The 24,621-nt window shown below is 45.3% G+C and overlaps 1 protein-coding gene across 1 annotated transcript in view; it reads right to left on the reverse strand.

Annotated features, from left to right (window-relative positions):
- CCNB1IP1 (cyclin B1 interacting protein 1) overlaps nt 1–24,213 on the reverse strand; it is a 44,728-nt gene extending 20,515 nt beyond the window's left edge. The window contains exons 1-2 of the mRNA XM_077280889.1: nt 23,780–24,213; nt 7,916–8,249 (exon numbers count right to left, since the gene is read on the reverse strand). Coding sequence (XP_077137004.1) covers nt 7,916–8,249; nt 23,780–24,076 — 631 coding nt within the window. The 5' untranslated portion in view covers nt 24,077–24,213. The remainder of the gene's footprint in view (nt 1–7,915; nt 8,250–23,779) is intronic.
- Between the last annotated feature and the right edge of the window lie 408 nt (nt 24,214–24,621).

Raw genomic sequence — 24,621 nt, forward strand, 5'->3', positions numbered from 1 at the left:
TTCCGATCTGAAGTAGAAACAAAGGTTTTACCTGGAGGGAGTCGAGCAAGATTAACCGCGGCCACCGACACTAATCTGGATGGTTCAATGATGTGGTGCGGTCCTTCCACAAAATCTGGAGGCAAAAAACGCTCTGGAAAGTGCATCGGCTTTAATGTTTTTATCAGCTGGTCGAAAATGAAGAACAAAATTAAATCGAGCAAAAAACAAGGCCCACCGGGCTTGACGAGGATTCAGTCTCTGAGCAGATTGAAGATAAGCAAGATTCTTATGATCTGTGTAAATGATAACCTGATGAGCAGCACCCTCAAGAAGGTGACGCCTCTCCTTCAGAGCCAACTTGATAGCCAACAATTCACGATCTCCTACGGAATAATTCTTCTCAGAAACAGAAAAGACTTTCGAGAAGAATCCACAGGTGACCATCCGGCCAGACGACGACTTCTGGGTGAGAACTGCGCCAGCACCTTGTTGTGAATTCCGCTCTTGGGCTCCCTCCGGTGGTTGTAAGTAGCACTTTTGTGAATTCTGCTCTTGGGCTCCCTCCTGTGGTTTTGAGTGGTATAGCTGCTTCTTGGATTTAGCATCAGCAGCTGCTTCCACTGATCGTCTTTCTGGCTCGGCTATTTTAGTCTGGCCTTATCCCTCAATCAATGCCAGTTGTCAATTGTTCCTGCTTGGAGCCACTGCTCTTTTGGATTTCCCTGACACTCTGTCCAGTTCAGCAAAGATAAGTCCTTGCTTGTCCTTTTGCAGTCCACTTGTTGTGGACTTATTGTTCAGCACATTCTATGTTTTGCTCATTTGTCCAGGTTATCAGTATGGATCTATTTAGCTAAGTTGGAATCTCTGGGCTGCAGATTTTGCCCTCCACACCTTTAGTCAGGTGTGGAGATTTTTGCATATCTCTGCGGTGAACTTTTTCTAGTTTTTATTACTGACCGCACAGTGTCCTTTCCTTACTGTCTATCTAGCTAGAAGTGGCCTCCTTTGCTAAATCTTGTTTCATACTACGTATGTCATTTCCTTCTCCTCTCACAGTCAATATTTATGGGGGGCTGTCCTATCCTTTGGGAATTTTCTCTGAGGCAAGATAGCTTTCCTGTTTCTACCTTTAGGGGTAGCTAGGTCTCCGGCTGTGACGAGGTGTCCAGTGAGTGACAGGAACATCCCACGGCTACTGCTAGTGTTGTATTAAGATCAGGAACTGCGGTCTGTATAGTTACCACCTGCTCAGAGCTAGTCGCATGTCGCTCCTAAATTACCAGTCCATAACAGTACAACTGGCCAAAAATGAGTTGAATGCATCTCAAAAGAAGGAAAAGAAAAAAAGAGTTCTGAGCCATTTTTTTTTTCTTTAGTCTGTTTTGTCTTTTTCCTTCCTCTTAATCTCTGGGTAGATTTGGGCGCGGACATGGATGTTCAGGGTTTGTTTTCTCGTGTGGATCAGCTTGCTGCAAGAGTTCAGAGTATCCAAGATTATGTTGTTCAGACTTCAGCATTAGAGCCTAGAATTCCTACTCCAGATTTGTTTTACGGGGATAGATCTAAGTTTTTGAACTTTAAAAATAACTGCAAATTGTTTTTTGCTCTGAAACCCCGTTCCTCTGGTGACCCCACTCAGCAAGTTAAAATAGTTATTTCTCTGCTGCGTGGTGACCCTCAGGACTGGGCATTCTCCCTTGAGTCAGGGGATCCGGCATTGCTTAATGTAGATGCATTTTTTCAATCGCTCGGATTATTGTATGACGAACCTAACTCTGTGGATCATGCGGAAAAAAACCTTGTTGGCTCTGTGCCAGGGTCAGGAAGTGGCAGAATTATACTGCCAGAAATTTAGAAAATGGTCTGTGCTCACTAAATGGAATGAGGACGCTCTGGCAGCAATTTTCAGAAAGGGTCTTTCTGAAGCCCTTAAAGATGTTATGGTGGGGTTCCCCACGCCTGTTGGTCTGAGCGAATCTATGTCTCTAGCCATTCAGATCGATCGGCGCCTGCGCGAGCGCAAAGTGGTGCACCATATGGCAGCATCCTCTGAACAGAGTCCTGAGCCTATGCAATGTGATAGGATTCTGACTAGAGCGGAACAGAGGGGATACAGACGTCAGAATGGGCTGTGTTTTCACTGTGGTAATTCAGCTCATACTATCTCTGATTGCCCTAAGCGTATTAAGAGGGTCGCTAGATCTGTTACCATTAGTACTGTACAGCCTAAGTTTCTCCTGTCTGTGACCCTGATTTGCTCATTGTCATCTTTCTCTGTCATGGCATTTGTGGATTCAGGTGCTGCCCTTGACTTAATGGACTTAGAATTTGCCAGGCGCTGTGGTTTTTCTTTGCAGCCTTTGCAGAGCCCTATTCCTTTGAGGGGTATTGATGCTACACCGTTGGCCAAGAATAAACCTCAGTATTGGACTCAGCTGACTATGTGCATGGCTCCAGCACATCAGGAAGATTGTCGTTTTCTGGTGTTGCATAATTTACATGATGTTGTTGTACTGGGTTTTCCATGGTTACAAGTACACAATCCAGTGTTGGATTGGAAATCGATGTCTGTGACTAGTTGGGGTTGTCAAGGGGTACATAGTGACGTTCCTTTAATGTCAATTTCCTCTTCCCCCTCTTCTGATGTTCCTGAATTTTGTCAGATTTCCAGGATGTATTCGATGAGCCCAAGTCCAGTTCCCTTCCTCCAAATAGGGACTGTGATTGTGCTATTGACTTGATTCCAGGCTCTAAGTTCCCTAAGGGCCGACTTTTCAACCTGTCTGTGCCAGAACATACCGCTATGCGGAGCTATGTTAAGGAGTCCTTGGAGAAGGGGCATATTCGCCCGTCTTCGTCACCATTGGGAGCGGGATTCTTTTTTGTTGCCAAGAAGGATGGCTCCTTGAGACCCTGTATTGATTATCGCCTTCTTAATAAGATCACGGTCAAATTCCAATACCCTTTACCTTTGCTCTCTGATTTGTTTGCTCGGATTAAGGGGGCTAGTTGGTTTACCAAGATTGACCTTCGAGGGGCATATAATCTTGTTCGTATTAAACAGGGTGACGAATGGAAAACTGCATTTAATACGCCCGAAGGCCATTTTGAATACCTGGTGATGCCTTTCGGGCTTTCTAATGCTCCTTCTGTATTTCAGTCCTTCATGCATGACATTTTCCGCAATTATCTTGATAAATTCTTGATTGTGTATTTGGATGATATTTTAATTTTTTCCAATAATTGGGAGTCTCATGTGAAGCAGGTCAGGATGGTATTCCAGATCCTTCGTGATAATGCTCTATTTGTGAAGGGGTCTAAGAGCCTATTTGGAGTTCAGAAGGTCTCTTTTTTGGGGTTTATTTTTTCTCCTTCGTCTATAGAAATGGATCCTGTTAAGGTCCAAGTCATTCATTACTGGATTCAACCCACATCTGTGAAGAGCCTTCAGAAATTTTGGGGCTTTGCTAATTTTTATCGCCGTTTCATTGCCAACTTCTCTAGTGTGGTTAAGCCTCTGACCGATTTGACTTAGAAAGGCGGTGATGTGACAAATTGGTCCTCTGAGGCTGTTGAGGCCTTTCAGGAGCTTAAGCGCCGATTTACTTCTGCCCCTGTCTTGCGTCAGCCGGATGTGTCTCTTCCTTTTCAGGTTGAGGTTCTGAGATTGGGGCAGGGGCCGTTTTGTCACAGAGGAATTTTGATGGTTCCTTGATGAAACCATGTGCCTTCTTTTCCCGAAAGTTTTCACCTGCGGAATGCAATTATGATGTCGGCAATCGGGAGTTGTTGGCTATGAAGTGGGCATTTGAGGAGTGGCGACATTGGCTTGAGGGAGCCAAGCACCGCGTTGTGGTCTTGACCGATCATAAGAATTTGATTTACCTCGAGTCGGCCAAGCGGCTGAACCCTAGACAGGCTCGATGGTCCCTGTTTTTTTCCCGTTTCGATTTTGTGGTTTCATATCTTCCGGGATCTAAGAATGTTAAAGCGGATGCCCTCTCTAGGAGTTTTTTGCCTGATTCTCCTGGAGTTCTTGAGCCGGTTGGCATTCTTAGGGAAGGGGTGATTCTTTCTGCCATCTCCCCTGATTTACGGCGGGTGCTTCAGGAATTTCAGGCTGATAAACCTGACCGCTGTCCTGTGGGGAAGCTGTTTGTTCCTGATAGATGGACAAGTAAGGTAATTTCTGAGGTCCATTGTTCGGTGTTGGCCGGTCATCCTGGGATTTTTGGTACCAGAGATTTGGTGGCTAGGTCCTTTTGGTGGCCTTCCTTGTCGCGGGATGTGCGTTCTTTTGTGCAGTCCTGTGGGACTTGTGCCCGGGCTAAGCCTTGCTGTTCCCGCGCTAGTGGGTTGCTTTTGCCTTTGCCTGTCCCTGAGAGGCCCTGGACGCATATTTCCATGGATTTTATTTCGGATCTTCCTGTGTCCCAGAGGATGTCTGTTATCTGGGTGGTTTGTGACCGGTTCTCTAAAATGGTCCATTTGGTACCTTTGCCTAAATTGCCTTCCTCCTCTGATTTGGTTCCATTGTTCTTTCAGCATGTGGTTCGTTTGCATGGCATTCCGGAAAATATTGTGTCTGACAGAGGTTCCCAGTTTGTTTCCAGGTTTTGGCGGGCCTTCTGTGCTAGGATGGGCATTAATTTGTCTTTTTCTTCGGCGTTCCATCCTCAGACAAATGGCCAAACTGAGCGAACTAATCAGACCTTGGAAACCTATTTGAGATGCTTTGTGTCTGCTGATCAGGATGATTGGGTGGCTTTCTTGCCGTTGGCCGAGTTTGCCCTTAATAATCGGGCCAGTTCGGCTACTTCGGTTTCGCCTTTTTTTTGTAATTTTGGTTTTAATCCTCGTTTTTCTTCTGGGCAGGTTGAGCCTTCCGACTGTCCTGGTGTGGATTCTGTGGTTGACAGGTTGCAGCAGATTTGGGCTCATGTGGTGGACAATTTGGTGTTGTCTCAGGAGGAGGCTCAACGTTTTGCTAACCGTTGTCGGTGTGTTGGTTCCCGGCTTCGGGTTGGGGATTTGGTTTGGTTGTCTTCCCGTCATGTTCCTATGAAGGTCTCTTCCCCTAAGTTTAAGCCTCGGTTTATTGGTCCTTATAGGATTTCTGAGATTATTAATCCGGTGTCTTTTCGATTGGCGCTTCCGGCCTCTTTTGCTATCCATAATGTCTTCCATAGATCTTTATTGCGGAAATATGTGGTGCCCGTTGTTCCCTCTGTTGATCCTCTGGCCCGTTTTGGTTGATGGGGAGTTGGAGTATGTGGTTGAGAAGATTTTGGATTCTCGTTTTTCGAGGCAGAGGCTTCAGTACCTTGTCAAATGGAAGGGTTACGGCCAGGAGGATAATTCTTGGGTTTTTGCCTCTGATGTCCATGCTGCTGATTTGGTCCGTGCCTTTCATCTGGCTCGTCCTGATCGGCCTGGGGGCTCTGGTGAGGGTTCGGTGACCCCTCCTCAAGGGGGGGGTACTGTTGTGAATTCTGCTTTTGGGCTCCCTCCGGTGGTTGTAGGTGGTAATGCAGTTGCCCCTGAGTTGCAGCCCTGGTCAGGTGTATCTGCTGATTGCAGTTCTGACTGGGGTATTTAGGCGTGCAGGATTCATGTGTCCTTGCCAGTTGTCAATTGTTCTTGGGAGGTTATGGACCTCTGCCTGGTTCCTCCTGCCTTTCTGCCAAATCAGCAAAGATAAGTGTCTGTTTTTTTTTTCCTGTGGCACACATGCAGTGTGCTTCACAATTCAGTGCTATTCTTTGTGTTTTCTTGTCCAGCTTCGATTGTGTCAGTATTTTCTCAGTCTTGTTGGATTCTCTGGAGTGGCAGATATACATTCCATGTCTTTAGTTAGATTGTGGAACTTTTTGTATTATCTGCTGTGGATATTTTTGGAAGGGTTTTAATACTGACCGCCTAGTAATCTGTCCTATCCTTTCCTATTTAGCTAGAGTGGCCTCTTTTGCTAAATCCTGTTTCTACCTGCGTGTGTCTATTCTTCTCCTACTCACAGTCATTATTCGTGGGGGGCTGCCTATCCTTTGGGGGTCTGCTCTGAGGCAAGGTAGCATTCCTATTTCCCTCTATAGGGGTATTTAGTCCTCCGGCTGTGTCGAGGTGTCTAGGTTCGTGTTAGGCACACCCCACGGCTACTTCTAGTTGCGGTGTTAGTTCAGGATTGTGGTCAGTACAGGTTCCACCGACTCCAGAGAAAGTTTCATGCGGCTCCAAGGTCACCGGATCATAACAGCCCAGGTTGCTTTGATAGCAGCCTTCAGCTTGTCTGCATTGTTGGGTCTGGTGTCGATCTTCCTCTTGACAATATCCCATAGATTATCTATGGGGTTAAGGTCAGACGAGTTTGCTTGCCAATCACGCACAGTGATACTGTTGTTTTTAAACCAATAATTTGTACTTTTGGCTGTGTGGACATGTGCCAAGTCCTACTGGAGAATGAAATTTCCATCTCCAAAAAGCTTGTCTGCAGAGGAAAGCACTGAAGTGCTCTAACATTTCCTAGTAGACAGCTGTGCTGACTTTGGTTTTGATAAAACACAGTGGACCTACACTAGCAGATGACATGGCTCCCGAAACCATCATTGATTGTGGAAACTTCACACTAGACTTTAGAAATCCAGGTCCCAGAGTCTGGAGGAAGAATGGAGAGACAGACAATCCAAACTACTTGAGGTCTAGTGTGAAGTTTCCACAATCAGTGATGGTTTGGGGAGCCATGTCATCTGCTGGTGTAGGTCCACTGTGTTTTATCAAGACCAAAGTCAGCACAGCAGTCTACCAGGAAATTTTAGAGCACTTCATGCTTCCCTCTGCCGACAAGCTTTTTGGAGATGGAAATTTCATTCTCCAGCAGGACTTGACACCTGTCCACACTTTCACACTACCAAAAGTACCAATACCTGCTTTAAAAACAACAATACCACTGTGCTTGATTGGCCAGCAAACTCACCTGACATTGTAAAGAGGATGATGAGAGACAACAGACCCCACAATACAGACGAGCTGAATGCTGCTACAAAAGCAACCTGGGCTTCTATAACACCTCAGCAGTGCCACAGGCTGATGGACTCCATGCCACACCGCATTGATGCAGGAATTGATGCCAAAGGAGCCCCAGCCAAGTATTGAGTGCATTTACTGAACATACATTTCAGTAAGCCAACATTTCGGATTTTAAAATCATTTTTCAAGCTGGTCTTATAGAGTATTCTAATTTACTGAGATAATGACTTTGGGTTTTCATTGGCTGTAAGCCATAATCATCAACATTAACAGAAATAAACACTTGAAATAGATCACTCTGTTTGTAGTGACTATCTAATATATGAGTTTCACTTTTTGTATTGAAGAACTGAAATACGGTACATTAACTTTCTGATTAAATTCTAATTTTCTGAGATGCACCTGTACTTTAAATGATACCTAAGAAGGGTTAAATCTTCACTTTTCTCTAATTTTTATCAGTGAAGTGACTTCTACGATGGAGACTTTCAACCGACCCTCAAACACGGATGTGAGTCTAGTCCCTCTGAGTATAAAAGTTGAGTTTTCCACTGAGATATTTTGCCTTAAATTTCAGCAAGTTTTTTGATTCTGCTCTCTCTACTCAATTGAAATTGTGTATTACAAGAAAAAAGGGATTGAGAAACTTTCTGGAATTTTCATATATTATTTAGTTCAAGCAAATAAGAGTCATTGTGCATTGTATGGTCTAATATATACTAATATACAGATTCTGTAACTTAGCACAATGTAAAATTTCTAAACAGAGAATATATATATATATATATATATATATATATATATATATATATATATATATAGATATATACATATATACACACACACACACACACACACCGTATATAAACCATATTCTTATCTATTTAATCCTCCCCCCTGTGGTTACCCATTGTAAATCCAAAAGAATGTTCCTGCTGAGCTCTCTCTCTGCTTGCAGAAGCCTCTCGGTTAGATACAGCAATATTGCGCAGTCGTACTCCATCATACATTCCTTGAAGCTTATTATACTGGCGGTTCCGCTCCATTAGCTTTTCTGACAGTTCACTATATTTTCTTTTGTATTCCTCCAAGATTTTCTTCAGCGAATTCACTTCCCCCTTCATGGCTACTAATTCTGAATCCTTGCTCTGAATTTGATGAGCATAAAGTTTTTCTACTTGCTTCAGATGTCCTTCTGCCTGGCTGTAGTTATACTCCTGATACAATCGCTCCTGGTAAACCTGGTTATAAATTCAAAGGTTGGCCTAAGTGATGATACTAGAGATACCATGCAGAGGACAAAGACTTGGATTTATTAATAACAGATGTATTATTGATATCACGCCTGTCATACTTATGTAATTTCCTTACACCTTTATCAACATAAGAAACAAGTCTTGGAATGATTTCTAAAGAAATGTAACATTACATATTCATATCGTACATATGTATTTTTCAGATTCAAAACACCGTTTCCATGACGTGCAATTTGATTTAAAAACAATCTTGCTTTACTCACAGTAACCGAGGCCAGCGCTGTTTTCGCCCCCCCTCCAAATGTCTGTTATTGTCTGCAGCGCTAACATCACGCCAACAGTGCTGCAGCCGATCAGTGATCTCAGCGGCTCTGATTGGCCTGTGCCGTCTACGCAGGCAGAGAGGCTGAGCTCACTGATTGTTTGCAGTTTTGATGTCAATATAAGGGTATGTGCATTCAAAGTTTTTTTCAGATGTTTTTCGATGAAAAAGAGCTGCAAAAATAAACAATATAAAAATGACAATGCTGTGCACGCATGCAGTCTTTTGTCACTTCCTTTCACCTCATCTGCATTAGGAAACCGTGAAGAGGCTAAAAGAAATAGCATGTTAATACCTCAGAAGAAAAAAAGGATACCAGGGTAGAACTGTCGCAAAAAAAAAAAAAAAAAACACGCAGCAAAACCGCTTCAGAAAAAAATCAACTACTTTTTCCTAAAGTGGCTATACCTAGGAAAACCTTGGCCAGCTTGCTGACCTCAAAAAAGGAACCTGTTAGCAGGATTGTACACAGTAGCCTACAGACACTGTCAGGTCAGCGCCGTTATACTGATTAGGATGGAGTCACACATAACGTATAAAAAAAAAAAACGGTCTGTTTTTCAAGGCCGAGAATCGCACAAATGTTCCCGTATGTCATCCGTGTGCAATGTGAGGATGCAATTTTTTTCTCCTCAAAGTATACGTGTGACATCCGTACGGTGAGGTTTTCTCGCCGGCTTGCAAAATGGACATATAATGGATCCATGGCTTCAAATATTTGTTAAAACATATATACAGTTAATATATATATATATATATCAGTGAGATACATATATATGTATATCTTTAGGTTTCATACAGAGCTAGATAGCAGAATAGCCGATAATTCAATTTTCGGGTTCTGTAAAATCATTACCGAACCCGACAGGATATAAGACATGGTTTACATTGTCCCTCACTAATAATGTTAGTAGTGTGTGTGTGTGTAAAATTTTGGAGCTGTATTAAATTAAAGGATTATTTCATGGAAAAAACTGGCGTGGGCTACCATGCAATTTTGTCTGCCAGAGTGTGAAAGCCAGTGACAGAGAGCAGATATTAACCCCTTCATGACCGTGGGATTTTTTGTTTTTCCGTGTTCGTTTTTCACTCCCCTCCTTCCCAGAGCCATATCTTTTTTATTTTTCGGTCAATTTGGCCATGTGAGGGCTTATTTTTTGTGGGACGAGTTGTACTTTTGAACGACATCATTGGTTTTACCATGTCAAGTACTAGAAAACGGGAAAAAAATTCCAAGTGCGGTGAAATTGCAAAAAAAGTGCAGTCCCACACTGGCTTTTTGCTGGGTTTTGCTAGGTTCACTAAATGCTAAATCTGACCTGCCATTATGATTCTCCAGGTCATTACGAGTTCATAGACACCTAAGGCTACGTTCACATTAGCGTTGTGCGACGCAGCGTCGGGCGCCGCTGCGGCGACGCATGCGTCATGCGCCCCTATATTTAACATGGGGGCGCATGGACATGGGTTGCACTTGCGTTTTGTGACGCATGCGTCACTGCGGCGCACGCGTCAGGGCGCAGAGGACGCAGCAAGTTGCATTTTTTGTGCGTCCAAAATCAAGCCAAAAAAGGACGCATGCGTCACAAAACAATGCGTATTGCATGCGTTGTGCGTTGCGTCGCCGATGCGTCGCCGACGCAACACACAACAACGCAAATGTGAACGTAGCCTAACATGACTAGGTTATTTTTTACCTAAGTGGTGAAAAAAATTCCAAACTTTGCTAAAAAAAAAAAAAAAATTGCGCCATTTTCCGATACTCGTAGCGTCTCCATTTTTCATGATCTGGGGTCGGTTAAGGGCTTATTTTTTGCGTCCCGAGCTGGCGTTTTTAATGATTCCAATTCGGTGCAGATACGTTCTTTTGATCGCCCGTTATTGCATTTTAATGCAATGTCGCGGCGACGAAAAAAACGTAATTCTGGCGTTTGGATTTTTTTTTCTCGTTACGCCGTTTAGCGATCAGGTTAATGCTTTTTTTTATTGATAGATCGGGCGATTCTGAACGCGGCGATACCAAATATGTGTAGATTTGATTATTTTTTTTATTGATTAATTTTGATTGGGGCGAAAGGGGGGTGATTTAAACTTTTATATTTTTTCACTTTTTTTTTTTTACTTTTGCCATGCTTCAATAGCCTCCATGGGAGGCTAGAAGCAGGCACAGCACGATCGCCTCTGCTACATAGCAGCGATCTGCTGTTCGCTGCTATGTAGTAGAAAATCAGGTGTGCTGTGAGCGCCGTCCACAGGGTGGCGCTCACAGCTACCGGCGATCAGTAACCATAGAGGTCTCAAGGACCTCTATGGTTACAATGGAGAAGCATCGCCGACCTCCGATCATGTGACGGGGGTCGGCGATGCCGTCATTTCCGGCCTCCCGGCCGGATGCGGTAGTTAAATGCCGCTGTCTGCATTTGACAGCGGCATTTAACTAGTTAATAGTGGCGGGTGAATCGCGATTTCACCCGCCGCTATTGGGGGCACATGTCAGCTGTTCAAAACAGCTGACATGTCCCGGCTTTGATGCGGGCTCACCGCGGAGCTCTGCATCAAAGCAGGGGAGCTGACATCGGGCGTACTATCCCGTCCGATGTCAGTAAGGGGTTAATATCCTAGAGAGGGACCATGGTTATTACCCCCCCCCCCCCCCCCCCCCCCCCCCCGGCCAAAAACTTCTGCCCCAGCCACCCCAGAAAAGGCACATCTGTAAGATGTGCTAAATCTGACACTTAGCCTCTCTCTTCCGTTTGCCTTGTAGGGGTGGCATGGGGTAATAAGGGGTTAATGTCACCTTGCTATTGTAAGGTGACATTAAGCCTGGTTAATAATGGAGAGGTGTCAATAAGACACCTATCCATTATTAATCCAATAGTATGAATGGATTAAAAAAAAATACACACATTAAGAATAAAGTCTTTTAATGAAATAATTAAACACACAGGGTTTACCATCTTTATTACACTCTCAATCCAAGCGAAGCCCTCGTTCTTCTGTAAAAAATCCAAAAACAAAAAATCAACAATATCCCATACCTGTCCGCTGTACAGTCTAGTCCCACACTGCAATCCATCTCAAGGGGTTAAATAGTTTAAAACTGGGAGCGGTGCTAATGCTACCGGCCAGGCTGTAAACCACAGAGGAATGAATGAAAAGCTGCCTGCACAGCCTCTCCACCTGACAGGACATGAACTCATTAGCGTGGTAAAGTTTCTGAATATTCAAATTATTTCATTAAACGACTTTATTCTTAATGTGTATTTTTTTTAACCCATTCATACTATTGGCTTAATAATGGATAGGTGTCTTATTAACACCTCTCCATTATTAACCAGGCTTAATGTCACCTTACAATATGCCACCACTACAGGGCAATGGGAAGGGAGAGGTTAAGTGCCGGAATAGGTGCATCTTACAGATGCGCCTTTTCTAGGGTGGCTGTGGGCAGATGTTTTTAGCTGGGGGGAGGGCCAATAACATGGTCCCTCTCTAGGCTATTAATATCTGCCCTCAGTCACTGGCTTTCCCTCTCTGGCACAGAAAATTGCACGGGAGCCCATACCATTTTTTCCGTGAATTAATCCTTTAACACCTACAGCTCAAAAATTTATTTTGGTGCTGCTTTTTGAGATTATATATATATACATATAATTGGAACAGCATCCAAAAATACCTTAACATAGTGCACAGCTCTCCCAGCCAGTAGTCCAATGACTTCCAACAATAAGAACAAAATACGAAAAGCAGCACAAAAAATATAAAAGGAGCACTTTATTGCCTGAATGGCGTGGCAACGTTTTGGATAAAAAATCCTGTTTCAAGCTTGAAAAAGGATTTTGTATCCGAAACGTTGCCACGCCGTTCAGGCAATAAAGTCCTCCTTTTATATTTTTTTGTGCTGCTTTTCTTATTTTGTTTATATATATATATATAATAGCAAAAATTGGAACAGCACAAATCCTTTACTTATCTTCGGGTGCAAAGCCCTCAGACTACCCGTCCACCGGTTGTCTCTAGTCCATACGTTTCCAAAAAAGCAGGCAGTACTCCATTTTCTTTAAGAGAATATGCAGGATTTAATGAACCCACATGTCTCTGCGACATTTCGGCTCTGAATGAGCCTCTAAAGCCTTGAGAAAGGCTCATTCAGAGCCGAAATGTCGCAGAGACATGTGGGTTCATTAAATCCTGCATATTATCTTAAAGAAAATGGAGTGCTGCCAGCTTTTTTGGAAACGTGTATATATATATATATATATATATATATATATATATATATATATATATATATATATATATGTAAAATTGTCTAAAGGTTTTTCTGTCTCTCCTGGAAATCCCGCGTCTCTGATTGGCCTCGAGCAATCAGCGACGGGCACAGCATGGCGACGATGATGTCATAAAGGTTGCCTCGACCAATCAGCGACGGGCACAGTCTGCCGCGAATTCGCCTCGACCAATCAGCGACGGGCACAGTATCGACGTAGATGTCATAATGGTTGCCATGGCGACGATGATGTCATAAAGGTTGCCTCGACCAATCAGCGATGGGCACAGTCTGCCGCGAATTCTGGAATCATCATTGTCCATATACTACGGGGACATGCATATTCTAGAATACCCAATGCGTTAGAATCGGGCCACAATCTAGTATATATATAATTGTCTAAGGGTCACTTCTGTCTGTCTGTCCTTCTGTCTGTCTGTCGCGGTTATTCGTTCGCCGATTGGTCTCGCCAGCGGCCTGTCATGGCTGCCGCGACCAATCAGCGACGCGCACAGTCCGGAAGAAAATGGCCGCTCCTTACTCCCCGCACTCGCTGCCCGGCGCCCGCATACACCCCTCCGCTCACACAGGGTTAATGCCGGCGGTAACGGACCGCGTTATGCTGCGGGTAACGCACTCCGTTACCGCTGCTATTAACCCTGTGTGACCAATTTTTTTACTATTGACGCAGCCTATGCAGCACCAATAGTAAGAACATCTAATGTTAAAAATAATTTAAAAAAATAAAAAATGATTGTATACTCACCTACGCCGCCTTTCCCGCTCCTCTCGATGCAACCGGCACGTTCCGTTGGCAGGGATGGTCTGGCAGAAGGACCTGCCATGACGTCACGGTCATGTGACCGCGACGTCATCACAGGCCCTGCGCGCCTGGGCGAGCAGGACCTGCCATGACGTCACGGTCATGTGACCGCGACGTCATCACAGGCCCTGCGCGAGCAGGCTGGGACCGGAAGCTGCCGCCTGTACCTCGCACAGGCGACAGACCTACAAGTATGGTGAGTATGTTAGAACTACAAGGGGCCCTCGGATCGGAAGGTATGTTTATTTTTTAACCTGTGACATAAGTGGCTAGGCAATATACTACGTGGCTGGGCAATAAACTACGTGGCTCTGTGCTGTATACTACGTCACTGGGCAATATACTACGTGGCTGGGCTATATACTACGTGGCTGGGCTATATACTACGTCGCTGGGCAATATACTACGTCACTGGGCAATATACTACATGGCTGGGCAATATACTACGTGGCTCTGTGCTGTATACTACGTCACTGGGCAATATACTACGTCGCTGGGCAATATACTACGTGGCTGGGCAATATACTACGTGGCTGGGCAATATACTACGTGGCTGGGCAATATACTACGTGGCTGGGCAACATACTACGTGGCTGGGCAACAATATACTACGTGGCTGGGCAACAATATACTACGTGGACATGCATATTTTAGAATACCTGATGCGTTAGAATCGGGCCACCATCTAGTGTGTATATATATATATATATATATATATATATATATATATATATATATATATATATATATATATATATATATATATATATACACATATACACATATACACACACACACATGTATACACCCACTGCTCAAAAAAATAAAGGGAACACTAAAATCCCACATCCTAGATATCACTGAATTAAATATTCCAGTTGTAGATCTTTATTCATTACATAGTGGAATGTGTTGAGAATAAAACCTAAAAATTATCAATGTAAATCACAACTAATATCCCACGGAGGTCTGGAGTTGGAATGATGCTCAAAGTCAAAGTGGAAAATGAAGTTACAGGCTGATCTGTCATGATCTCAATGGCAAGAGAACATAGCATAAGCATATATAGGAACTAGCTCTTGGAAGATGGGAACTGAGCTGACCATGAACTAAACCTAACGCACAACTAGCAGTGGCCGGGTAGCATGCCTACGTTGATTCTAGATGCCCAGCCCAGCCGGAGGACTAAATAAAGCTAGCAGAGGAAAATATTAGTCCTAGCTCACCTCTAGAGAAATACCCCGAAAGGAGACAGAGGCCCCCCACATGTATTGGCGGTGAGTTGAGATGAAATAACAAACGTAGTATGAAAATAGGTTTAGCAAATTTGAGGTCCACTTACTACATAGCAGAAGACAGAAAGGACACTTTCATGGTCAGCCGAAAACCCTATCAAAAACACCATCCAGAAATTACTTTAAAACTCTGGCATTAACTCATAACACCAGAGTGGCAATTCCCGTTCACAAGAGCTTTCCAGACACAGTAACGAAACTACAGCTGTGAACTGGAACAAAATGCAAAAACAAACATGGACAAGAGTCCAACTTATCTAGTAGTTGTCTAGGAGCAGGAACAAGCACAGAGAGGCTTCTGATAACATTGTTGACCGGCAAGCAACTAACAGAGCAGCAAGGTTATATAGCGACTCCCACATCTTGATGGGAACAGGTGAACAGAGAAGATGAAGACACCAGTTCAATTCCACCAGTAGCCACCGGGGGAGCCCAAAATCCAAATTCACAACAGTACCCCCCCCTCAAGGAGGGGGCACCGAACCCTCACCAGAACCACCAGGGCGATCAGGATGGGCCCTATGAAAGGCACGAACCAGATCGGAGGCATGAACATCAGATGCATTCACCCAAGAATTATCCTCCTGGCCGTATCCCTTCCACTTGACCAGATACTGGAGTCTCCGTCTGGAAACACGAGAGTCCAAGATTTTCTCCACAACGTACTCCAACTCACCCTCAACCAACACCGGAGCAGGAGGCTCAACGGAAGGCACAACCGGTACCTCATACCTGCGCAATAATGACCGATGAAAAACGTTATGAATAGAAAAGGATGCAGGGAGGTCCAAACGGAAGGAAACAGGGTTAAGAATCTCCAATATCTTATACGGGCCGATAAACCGAGGCTTAAACTTAGGAGAAGAGACCCTCATAGGGACAAAACGAGAAGACAACCACACCAAATCCCCAACAGAAAGCCGAGGACCAACACGACGGTGGCGGTTGGCAAAAAGCTGAGTCTTCTCCTGGGACAACCTCAAATTGTCCACCACCTGCCCCCAGATCTGATGCAATCTCTCCACCACAGCATCCACTCCAGGACAATCCAAAGATTCCACCTGACCAGAGGAAAATCGAGGATGAAACCCCGAATTACAGAAAAACGGGGACACCAAAGTGGCAGAGCTGGCCCGATTATTGAGAGCGAACTCCGCCAATGGCAAAAAAGCAACCCAATCATCCTGGTCAGCAGACACAAAACACCTCAGATATGTCTCCAGGGTCTGATTAATCCGCTCGGTCTGGCCATTCGTCTGAGGATGGAAAGCGGACGAAAAAGATAAATCTATGCCCATCCTAGCACAGAATGCCCGCCAAAATCTAGACACGAATTGGGTCCCTCTGTCAGAAACGATATTCTCAGGAATACCATGCAAACGAACAACATTTTGAAAAAACAGAGGAACCAACTCGGAAGAAGAAGGTAACTTGGGCAGAGGAACCAAATGGACCATCTTAGAAAAACGGTCACACACCACCCAGATGACAGACATCTTCTGAGAAACAGGCAGATCTGAAATAAAATCCATCGAGATGTGCGTCCAAGGCCTCTTAGGAATAGGCAAGGGCAACAATAATCCACTAGCCCGAGAACAACAAGGCTTGGCCCGAGCACAAACGTCACAAGACTGCACAAAGCCTCGCACATCTCGTGACAGGGAAGGCCACCAGAAGGACCTTGCCACCAAATCCCTGGTACCAAAAATGCCAGGATGACCTGCCAACGCAGAAGAATGAACCTCAGAGATGACTCTACTGGTCCAATCATCAGGAACAAACAGTTTATCAGGTGGGCAACGATCAGGTCTCTCCGCCTGAAACTCCTGCAAGGCCCGCCGCAGGTCTGGAGAAACGGCTGACAATACCACTCCATCCTTAAGGATACCTGTGGGCTCAGAGTTACCAGGCGAGTCAGGCTCAAAACTCCTAGAAAGGGCATCCGCCTTAACATTCTTAGAACCCGGTAGGTATGACACCACAAAATTAAACCGAGAGAAAAATAATGACCAGCGCGCCTGTCTAGGATTCAGGCGCCTGGCGGTCTCAAGATAAATCAAATTTTTGTGGTCAGTCAATACCACCACCTGATGTCTGGCCCCCTCAAGCCAATGGCGCCACTCCTCAAAAGCCCACTTCATGGCCAAAAGCTCCCGATTCCCAACATCATAATTCCGCTCAGCGGGCGAAAATTTACGGGAAAAGAAGGCACAAGGCCTCATCACGGAGCAGTCAGAACTTTTCTGCGACAACACTGCCCCAGCTCCGATCTCAGAAGCGTCGACCTCAACCTGAAAAGGTAGAGCAACATCAGGCTGACGCAACACAGGGGCAGAGGAAAAACGGCGCTTAAGCTCCCGAAAGGCCTCCACAGCATCAGGGGACCAATCAGCAACATCAGCACCCTTCTTAGTCAAATCGGTCAATGGCTTAGCAATATCCGAAAAACCAGCAATAAATCGACGATAAAAGTTAGCAAAGCCCAAAAATTTCTGAAGACTCTTAAGAGAAGAGGGCTGCGTCCAATCACAAATAGCCTGAACCTTGACAGGATCCATTTCAATGGAAGAGGGGGAAAAAATATATCCCAAAAAGGAAATCCTCTGTACCCCAAAAACACACTTAGAACCCTTCACACACAAAGAATTAGACCGCAAAACCTGAAAAACCCTCTTGACTTGCTGGACATGAGAGTCCCAGTCATCCGAAAAAATCAGAATATCATCCAGATACACAATCATAAATTTATCCAAATAATCGCGAAAAATATCATGCATAAAGGACTGGAAAACTGACGGAGCATTAGAAAGACCAAAAGGCATCACTAAATACTCAAAGTGGCCCTCGGGCGTATTAAATGCGGTTTTCCACTCATCCCCCTGCCTGATTCGCACCAAATTATACGCCCCACGAAGGTCAATCTTAGAGAACCACTTGGCCCCCTTTATGCGAGCAAACAAATCAGTCAGCAACGGCAATGGGTATTGATATTTAACAGTGATTTTATTCAAAAGCCGATAATCAATACATGGTCTCAAAGAGCCGTCTTTTTTTGACACAAAGAAAAAACCGGCTCCTAAGGGAGATGACGATGGACGAATATGTCCCTTTTCCAAGGACTCCTTTATATATTCTCGCATAGCAGCATGTTCAGGCACAGACAGATTAAATAAACGACCCTTTGGGTATTTACTACCCGGGATTAAATCTATGGCACAATCGCACTCTCGGTGCGGAGGTAACGAACCAAGCTTGGATTCTTCAAAGACGTCACGATAGTCAGACAGGAACTCAGGAATTTCAGAGGGAATGGATGATGAAATGGAAACCACAGGTACATCCCCATGAGCCCCCTTACATCCCCAGCTCAACACAGACATAGCTCTCCAGTCGAGGACTGGGTTGTGAGATTGCAGCCAAGGCAATCCTAGCACCAAATCATCATGTAGATTATACAGCACCAGAAAGCGAATAATCTCCTGGTGATCCGGATTAATACGCATAGTTACTTGTGTCCAGTATTGTGGTTTATTATTAGCCAATGGGGTGGAGTCAATCCCCTTCAGAGGAATAGGAGTCTCCAAAGGCTCTAAATCATACCCACAGCGTTTGGCAAAGGACCAATCCATAAGACTCAAAGCGGCGCCAGAGTCGACATAGGCGTCCGTGGTAATAGATGACAAAGAGCAAATCAGGGTCACAGATAGAATAAATTTAGACGGTAAGGTGCAAATGGAAACAGATTTACCAAGCTTTTTAGTGCGCTTAGAGCATGCTGATATAACATGAGTAGAATCACCACAATAGAAACACAACCCATTTTTCCGTCTAAAATTCTGCCGCTCGCTTCGGGACAGAATTCTATCACACTGCATACTCTCTGGCGACTTCTCAGTGGACACCGCCAGATGGTGCACTGGTTTGCGCTCCCGCAAACGCCTATCGATCTGAATAGCCATTGTCATGGACTCATTCAGACCCGCAGGCACAGGGAACCCCACCATAACATCCTTAATGGCATCAGAGAGACCCTCTCTGAAAGTCGCCGCCAGGGCGCACTCATTCCACTGAGTAAGCACAGACCATTTACGGAATCTTTGGCAGTAAATTTCCGCTTCATCTTGCCCCTGAGATAGGGACATCAAAGTTTTTTCTGCCTGAAGCTCCAAATGAGGTTCGTCATAAAGCAACCCCAAGGCCAGAAAAAACGCATCCACATTGAGCAACGCAGGATCCCCTGGTGTCAATGAAAAAGCCCAGTCTTGAGGGTCGCCCCGGAGCAAGGAAATCACAATCCTGACCTGCTGTGCAGGGTCTCCGGCAGAGCGAGATTTCAGAGACAAAAATAATTTGCAATTATTTCGAAAATTCTGAAACCCGGATCTATTCCCCGAGAAAAATTCCGGCAAAGGAATTCTCGGCTCAGATACAGGTGCATGACAAACAAAATCTTGCAAATTTTGTACCTTCGTGGCGAGATTATTCAAACCTGCAGTTACACTCTGAAGATCCATTACAAACAGGTGGACACAGAGCCATTCAAGGGTTAAGAGGAGGTAAGAAGCAGCTAGACAGCAATTAAGGGCTAGGCAGCAAAACTCTGAGGGGAAAAAAAAAAAAATTTCCCTTCAACACTTCTTTTTCTCCTGCTTCAGCCCAAACAATTAACACTTTGCGGGCCGGTCAAACTGTCATGATCTCAATGGCAAGAGAACATAGCATAAGCATATATAGGAACTAGCTCTTGGAAGATGGGAACTGAGCTGACCATGAACTAAACCTAACGCACAACTAGCAGTGGCCGGGTAGCATGCCTACGTTGATTCTAGATGCCCAGCCCAGCCGGAGGACTAAATAAAGCTAGCAGAGGAAAATATTAGTCCTAGCTCACCTCTAGAGAAATACCCCGAAAGGAGACAGAGGCCCCCCACATGTATTGGCGGTGAGTTGAGATGAAATAACAAACGTAGTATGAAAATAGGTTTAGCAAATTTGAGGTCCACTTACTACATAGCAGAAGACAGAAAGGACACTTTCATGGTCAGCCGAAAACCCTATCAAAAACACCATCCAGAAATTACTTTAAAACTCTGGCATTAACTCATAACACCAGAGTGGCAATTCCCGTTCACAAGAGCTTTCCAGACACAGTAACGAAACTACAGCTGTGAACTGGAACAAAATGCAAAAACAAACATGGACAAGAGTCCAACTTATCTAGTAGTTGTCTAGGAGCAGGAACAAGCACAGAGAGGCTTCTGATAACATTGTTGACCGGCAAGCAACTAACAGAGCAGCAAGGTTATATAGCGACTCCCACATCTTGATGGGAACAGGTGAACAGAGAAGATGAAGACACCAGTTCAATTCCACCAGTAGCCACCGGGGGAGCCCAAAATCCAAATTCACAACACTGATCCAACTTCAGTGGAAATGCCTCAAGACAAGGAAATGATGCTCAGTAGTGTTTGTGGCCTCCAGGTGCCTGTATGACCTCCCTACAATGCCTGGTCATGCTCCTGATGAGGCAGCGGATGGTCTCCTGAGGGATCTCCTCCCAGACCTGGACTAAAGCATCTGCCAACTGCTGGACAGTCTGTGGTGCAACATGACGTTGGTGGATGGTGCGAGACATGATGTCCCAGATGTGTTCAATCGGATTCAGATCTCGGGAACGGGCGGGCCAGTCCATAGCTTCAATGCCTTCATCTTGCAGGAACTGCTGACACACTCCAGCCACATAAGGTCTGGCATTGTTCTGCATTAGGAGGAAACCAGCATATGATCTCACAAGGGGTCCGAGGATCTCATCTCGGTACCTAAGGCAGTCAGGCTACCTCTGGCGAGCACATGGAGGGCTGTGCGGCCCTCCAAAGAAATGCCACCCCACAACATTATGGACCCACTGCCAAACCAGTCATGCTGAAGGATGTTGCAGGCAGGCAGATCGCTCTCCAAGGCGTCTCCAGACTGTCACGTCTATCACATGTGCTCAGTGTGAACCTGCTTTCATCTGTGAAGAGCACAGGGTGCCAGTGGCGAATTTGCCAATCCTGGTGTTCCGTGGCAAATGCCAAGCATCCTGCACGGTGTTGGGCTGTGAGCACAACCCCCATCTGTGGACGTCAGGCACTCAGACCATCCTCATGGAGTCGGTTTCAAACAGTTTGTGCAGACACATGCACATTTGTGGGCTGCTGGAGGCCATTTTGCAGGGCTCTGGCAGTACTCCTGTTCCTCCTTGCACAAAAGCTGAGGTAGCGATCCTGCTGCTGGGTTGTTGCCCTCCTACAGCCCACTCCACGTCTCTTGGTGTACTGGCCTGTCTCCTGGTAGCGCCTCCAGCCTCTGGATACTACGCTGACAGACACCGCAAAACTTCTTGCTACAGCTCACATTGATGTGCCATCTTGGATGAGCTGCACTACCTGAGCCACTTGTGTGGGTTGTAGAGTCCGTCTCATGCTACGAGTGTGGAATCACAACCAAGATTCAAAAGTGACGAAAACATCAGCCAGAAAGCATTGGTACTGAGATGTGGTCTGTAGTCCCCACCTGCAGAACCACTCCTTTATTGAGTGTGTCTTGATAATTGCCAGTAATTTCCATCTGTTGTCTATTCCATTTGCACAACAGCATGTGAAATTGATTGTCAAACAGTGTTGCTTCCTAAGTGGACAGTTTGATTTCACAGAAGTTTGATTTACTTGGAGTTATATTCTGTTGTTTATATGTTCCCTTTATTTTTTGAGCAGTGTATATACCTATACTATGTGTAGACATTTATTCTATCTATTCTATTTTAACCTGTCAGTGTGATTTTTACATCACACCGCACTGAATTGCCGGCTTTTCTAAAGGACTTTCTAAAGGACACTGATGCGTATTTCTCGCAAGTCAAACTGATGGTCCGTGTGGTGTGCGAGTTTTTCTCGCACTCATAGACTTTCATTGGCGAGTATCGGCCGTAAAATGGTGCAATGATGGGAGCTGCCTCATTGGTTAACATTGGTCCGAGTGCTATGTGATGTTTTCTCGTATAGCACTCATCCGTATTTCTCTCTAGTGTGACTCTGGCCCTACAATGATACCTGGTTTGATGAAATCCGTCTTGTGGTTGTTTAATCTTTATTTTCAGTTAATGAGATTCTCGTACTCCGGGACAGCCTGTAGTGGGGATCTTCATGTGATACTCCGCTTATTTATTCATATGTATTGCTTCTGACAGGTTGCTGATCCCTCAGTGATCTGCCCCCTATTTTACATACTGAAAAAAAAATTACATTCATCATTCAGGCGCCGGCGCTGAAGCATGCTTGGATCTATAATATCCATATCTTTATTTTATTTAGTCATATACATTTCTTTAGGAAAAAAAAATGTTTTCCTTAAAATTGCAAGCGCAGTAGCATAATTCGAAACGCGATAGATTCCACTGCGCAGGCGCGGCTTAGTGCCGTCTTGGTGGAGACAATTTTTTTTTCTGCAGAAAAATGGCACTGGCACCTGTGCAGTAGCATCTATCCAGTTCTGAATTATGCGCCATTTTGAGGAAGAAATTTGTTTGCTTCTAAAGAAATGTATGACTATATAAAAGAAAAAAATATGGATATTATAGTTGTGATCATGGTACAGCGCAGGTGCTGCTGCCTGCTTCATGAGTATAATTTTTTTTTTCAATACAAATAATATTCAGTATGTAAAATGGGGGGCAGGTCACTGAACGATCAGTGACCTTTCATAAGCCATACAGATGAATATGTAATCAGAGCAGCACACAAAGACCCCCACAGGCCCCCCTGGAGCACAAGCATATCATTAACTGAAAATAAAGATTAAACAACAACCACAAGACGGATTTCATCACCCCAGGGATCATTTTAATCAGTATAACGGCGCCAGTCTGACACTGTCTGTAGTTTACTCAGCACAATCCTGCTGACAGGTTTTTTCAGGAGGTGGAGTGGCACTTTAAGCCCCCTGTCATATTCTCACCAACATCATCTTCACGGTTTTTCGGCATCACTTCAGTCCCACGGCGCTATCTTGAGACAGTATCTTCTGACTGGCCGGAAGTCACATGCTCTCAATACAAGTCTATGAGTTCCAGAACGAGGTTCTCATAGACTCGTATTGAAAAGTGATCTCCCTGCAGCACCATGAAACACTTGAGCCGCCGGCAGGTCACTTACATTTAAAGCACCACTCCAGTGGTGCAATGAAAAAAACGGTGCGGTGGTGCGTTAAAGGCATTGTGTGCACATAACCTAACAGGCGCTCATTCCAGCGGCAGAGACTCAATATTGACCCAGTTTCAGGCACCATAGACTGCAGCTGTGCCCCTATATACCTCCGTTGTTGTATTTATCTGTAGCTGCTCATTGATTTGCCCCATGGCTGAAGGTGAGGATACCGCTCCGCTTCCTCCTGGTAGCCACACTTTCAGGAAGATGGCTGGACACGCTTTTAATGCCATTTATCTGCAGATTAACCCTATATATGTGCAGGTAAATAGCACTAAAGGATGTGACAGGTTTCTCAAGAGGCTAAACTGAACACCTGCTGGTATGAGGTACTGTCGGGCGCCGGCTGTGTAACACAGCCAATGCCCGCACTGTACAGACTGGGCTGAGCTCCATACAGGGCCAGCACACGGCCACCGTATAAACATGGCGGTCATTGCCAAGGGTTACTATAGCATTGCTCGGCTATAGCAGGGGCATTGGGTGTCACATACGCGCCATCACCTTCCCATTATGGACTAACAGTAAGGTGCCATCTCTACTGGGCACAGAAGGGCCCTACCTGGTAGGTCCAGAATGCCAGGGCTCGGGAGCAGATATCTAGCACCACCTCAGGCCTCAGCCCGGCCAGCATCATGGCCTTGTGCTCCTCTGCCGGGTTCAGCTCGGTGCGCAGGACGTCCAGCTTGCTGGACAGAGTGCTGGTACAGGCCGGGCACACGGTCGGGGAGCGGCTGAACTCGCCACTGCCGTGCTGGTCACAGAAGATGTGGGAGCACGCGGTGACCCAGGCGCGACTGGCCAGCTTCATGCGGCATTTGGGAAAGTTGCAGAGTAACAGGTCGTCGCAAGCTGCCATGGTACCGGTGAGGTAATACGCGGTGTGCGACACGGACACCGAGCAGCGTCACAGCCGGGTGCCAGGTCCGCGCTCTGCTTGCAGCTGCGGAATGGCCGGCGGCAGGAGCGGGGCCGCTTACACAGCTCCGGCCTCAACTGCCGCCAGCTTAACCCCCTGCATGCCGCGGTTGCTTAGGTAGGGGAAGGAACTGCTTGTCACCCAGCGCCTCCTGAAAGCGCTGTCGCAGGTGTGGATGTTGCTGTGGCTGTCAGGGAGGCTAATAATGGCTGCCATGTTACTAGGCCTGCCTACTGTATTGCCTAAGGGTCATGCACTGGCACCAATCATCGTAGTCCCTACTTATCTGCCATTTTATTCTCAGCCAAAATCGGACTGGGGAAAAAAAATCCTGTGGCACGCGTACCATGCAAATGCCATCTGATTTTTACACACCCATGGCTTTGAAAACCCAACATTTCATCTGCGTATACTAAAATCATCGCTTGACCTGAAAGACTAGATATAAAGATCTCGGTGACATATATAATTAGTACAGTGATTGT

This window comes from Ranitomeya variabilis, chromosome 1 (assembly GCF_051348905.1).
Source record: "Ranitomeya variabilis isolate aRanVar5 chromosome 1, aRanVar5.hap1, whole genome shotgun sequence".
Lineage (NCBI taxonomy): Eukaryota > Metazoa > Chordata > Amphibia > Anura > Dendrobatidae > Ranitomeya > Ranitomeya variabilis.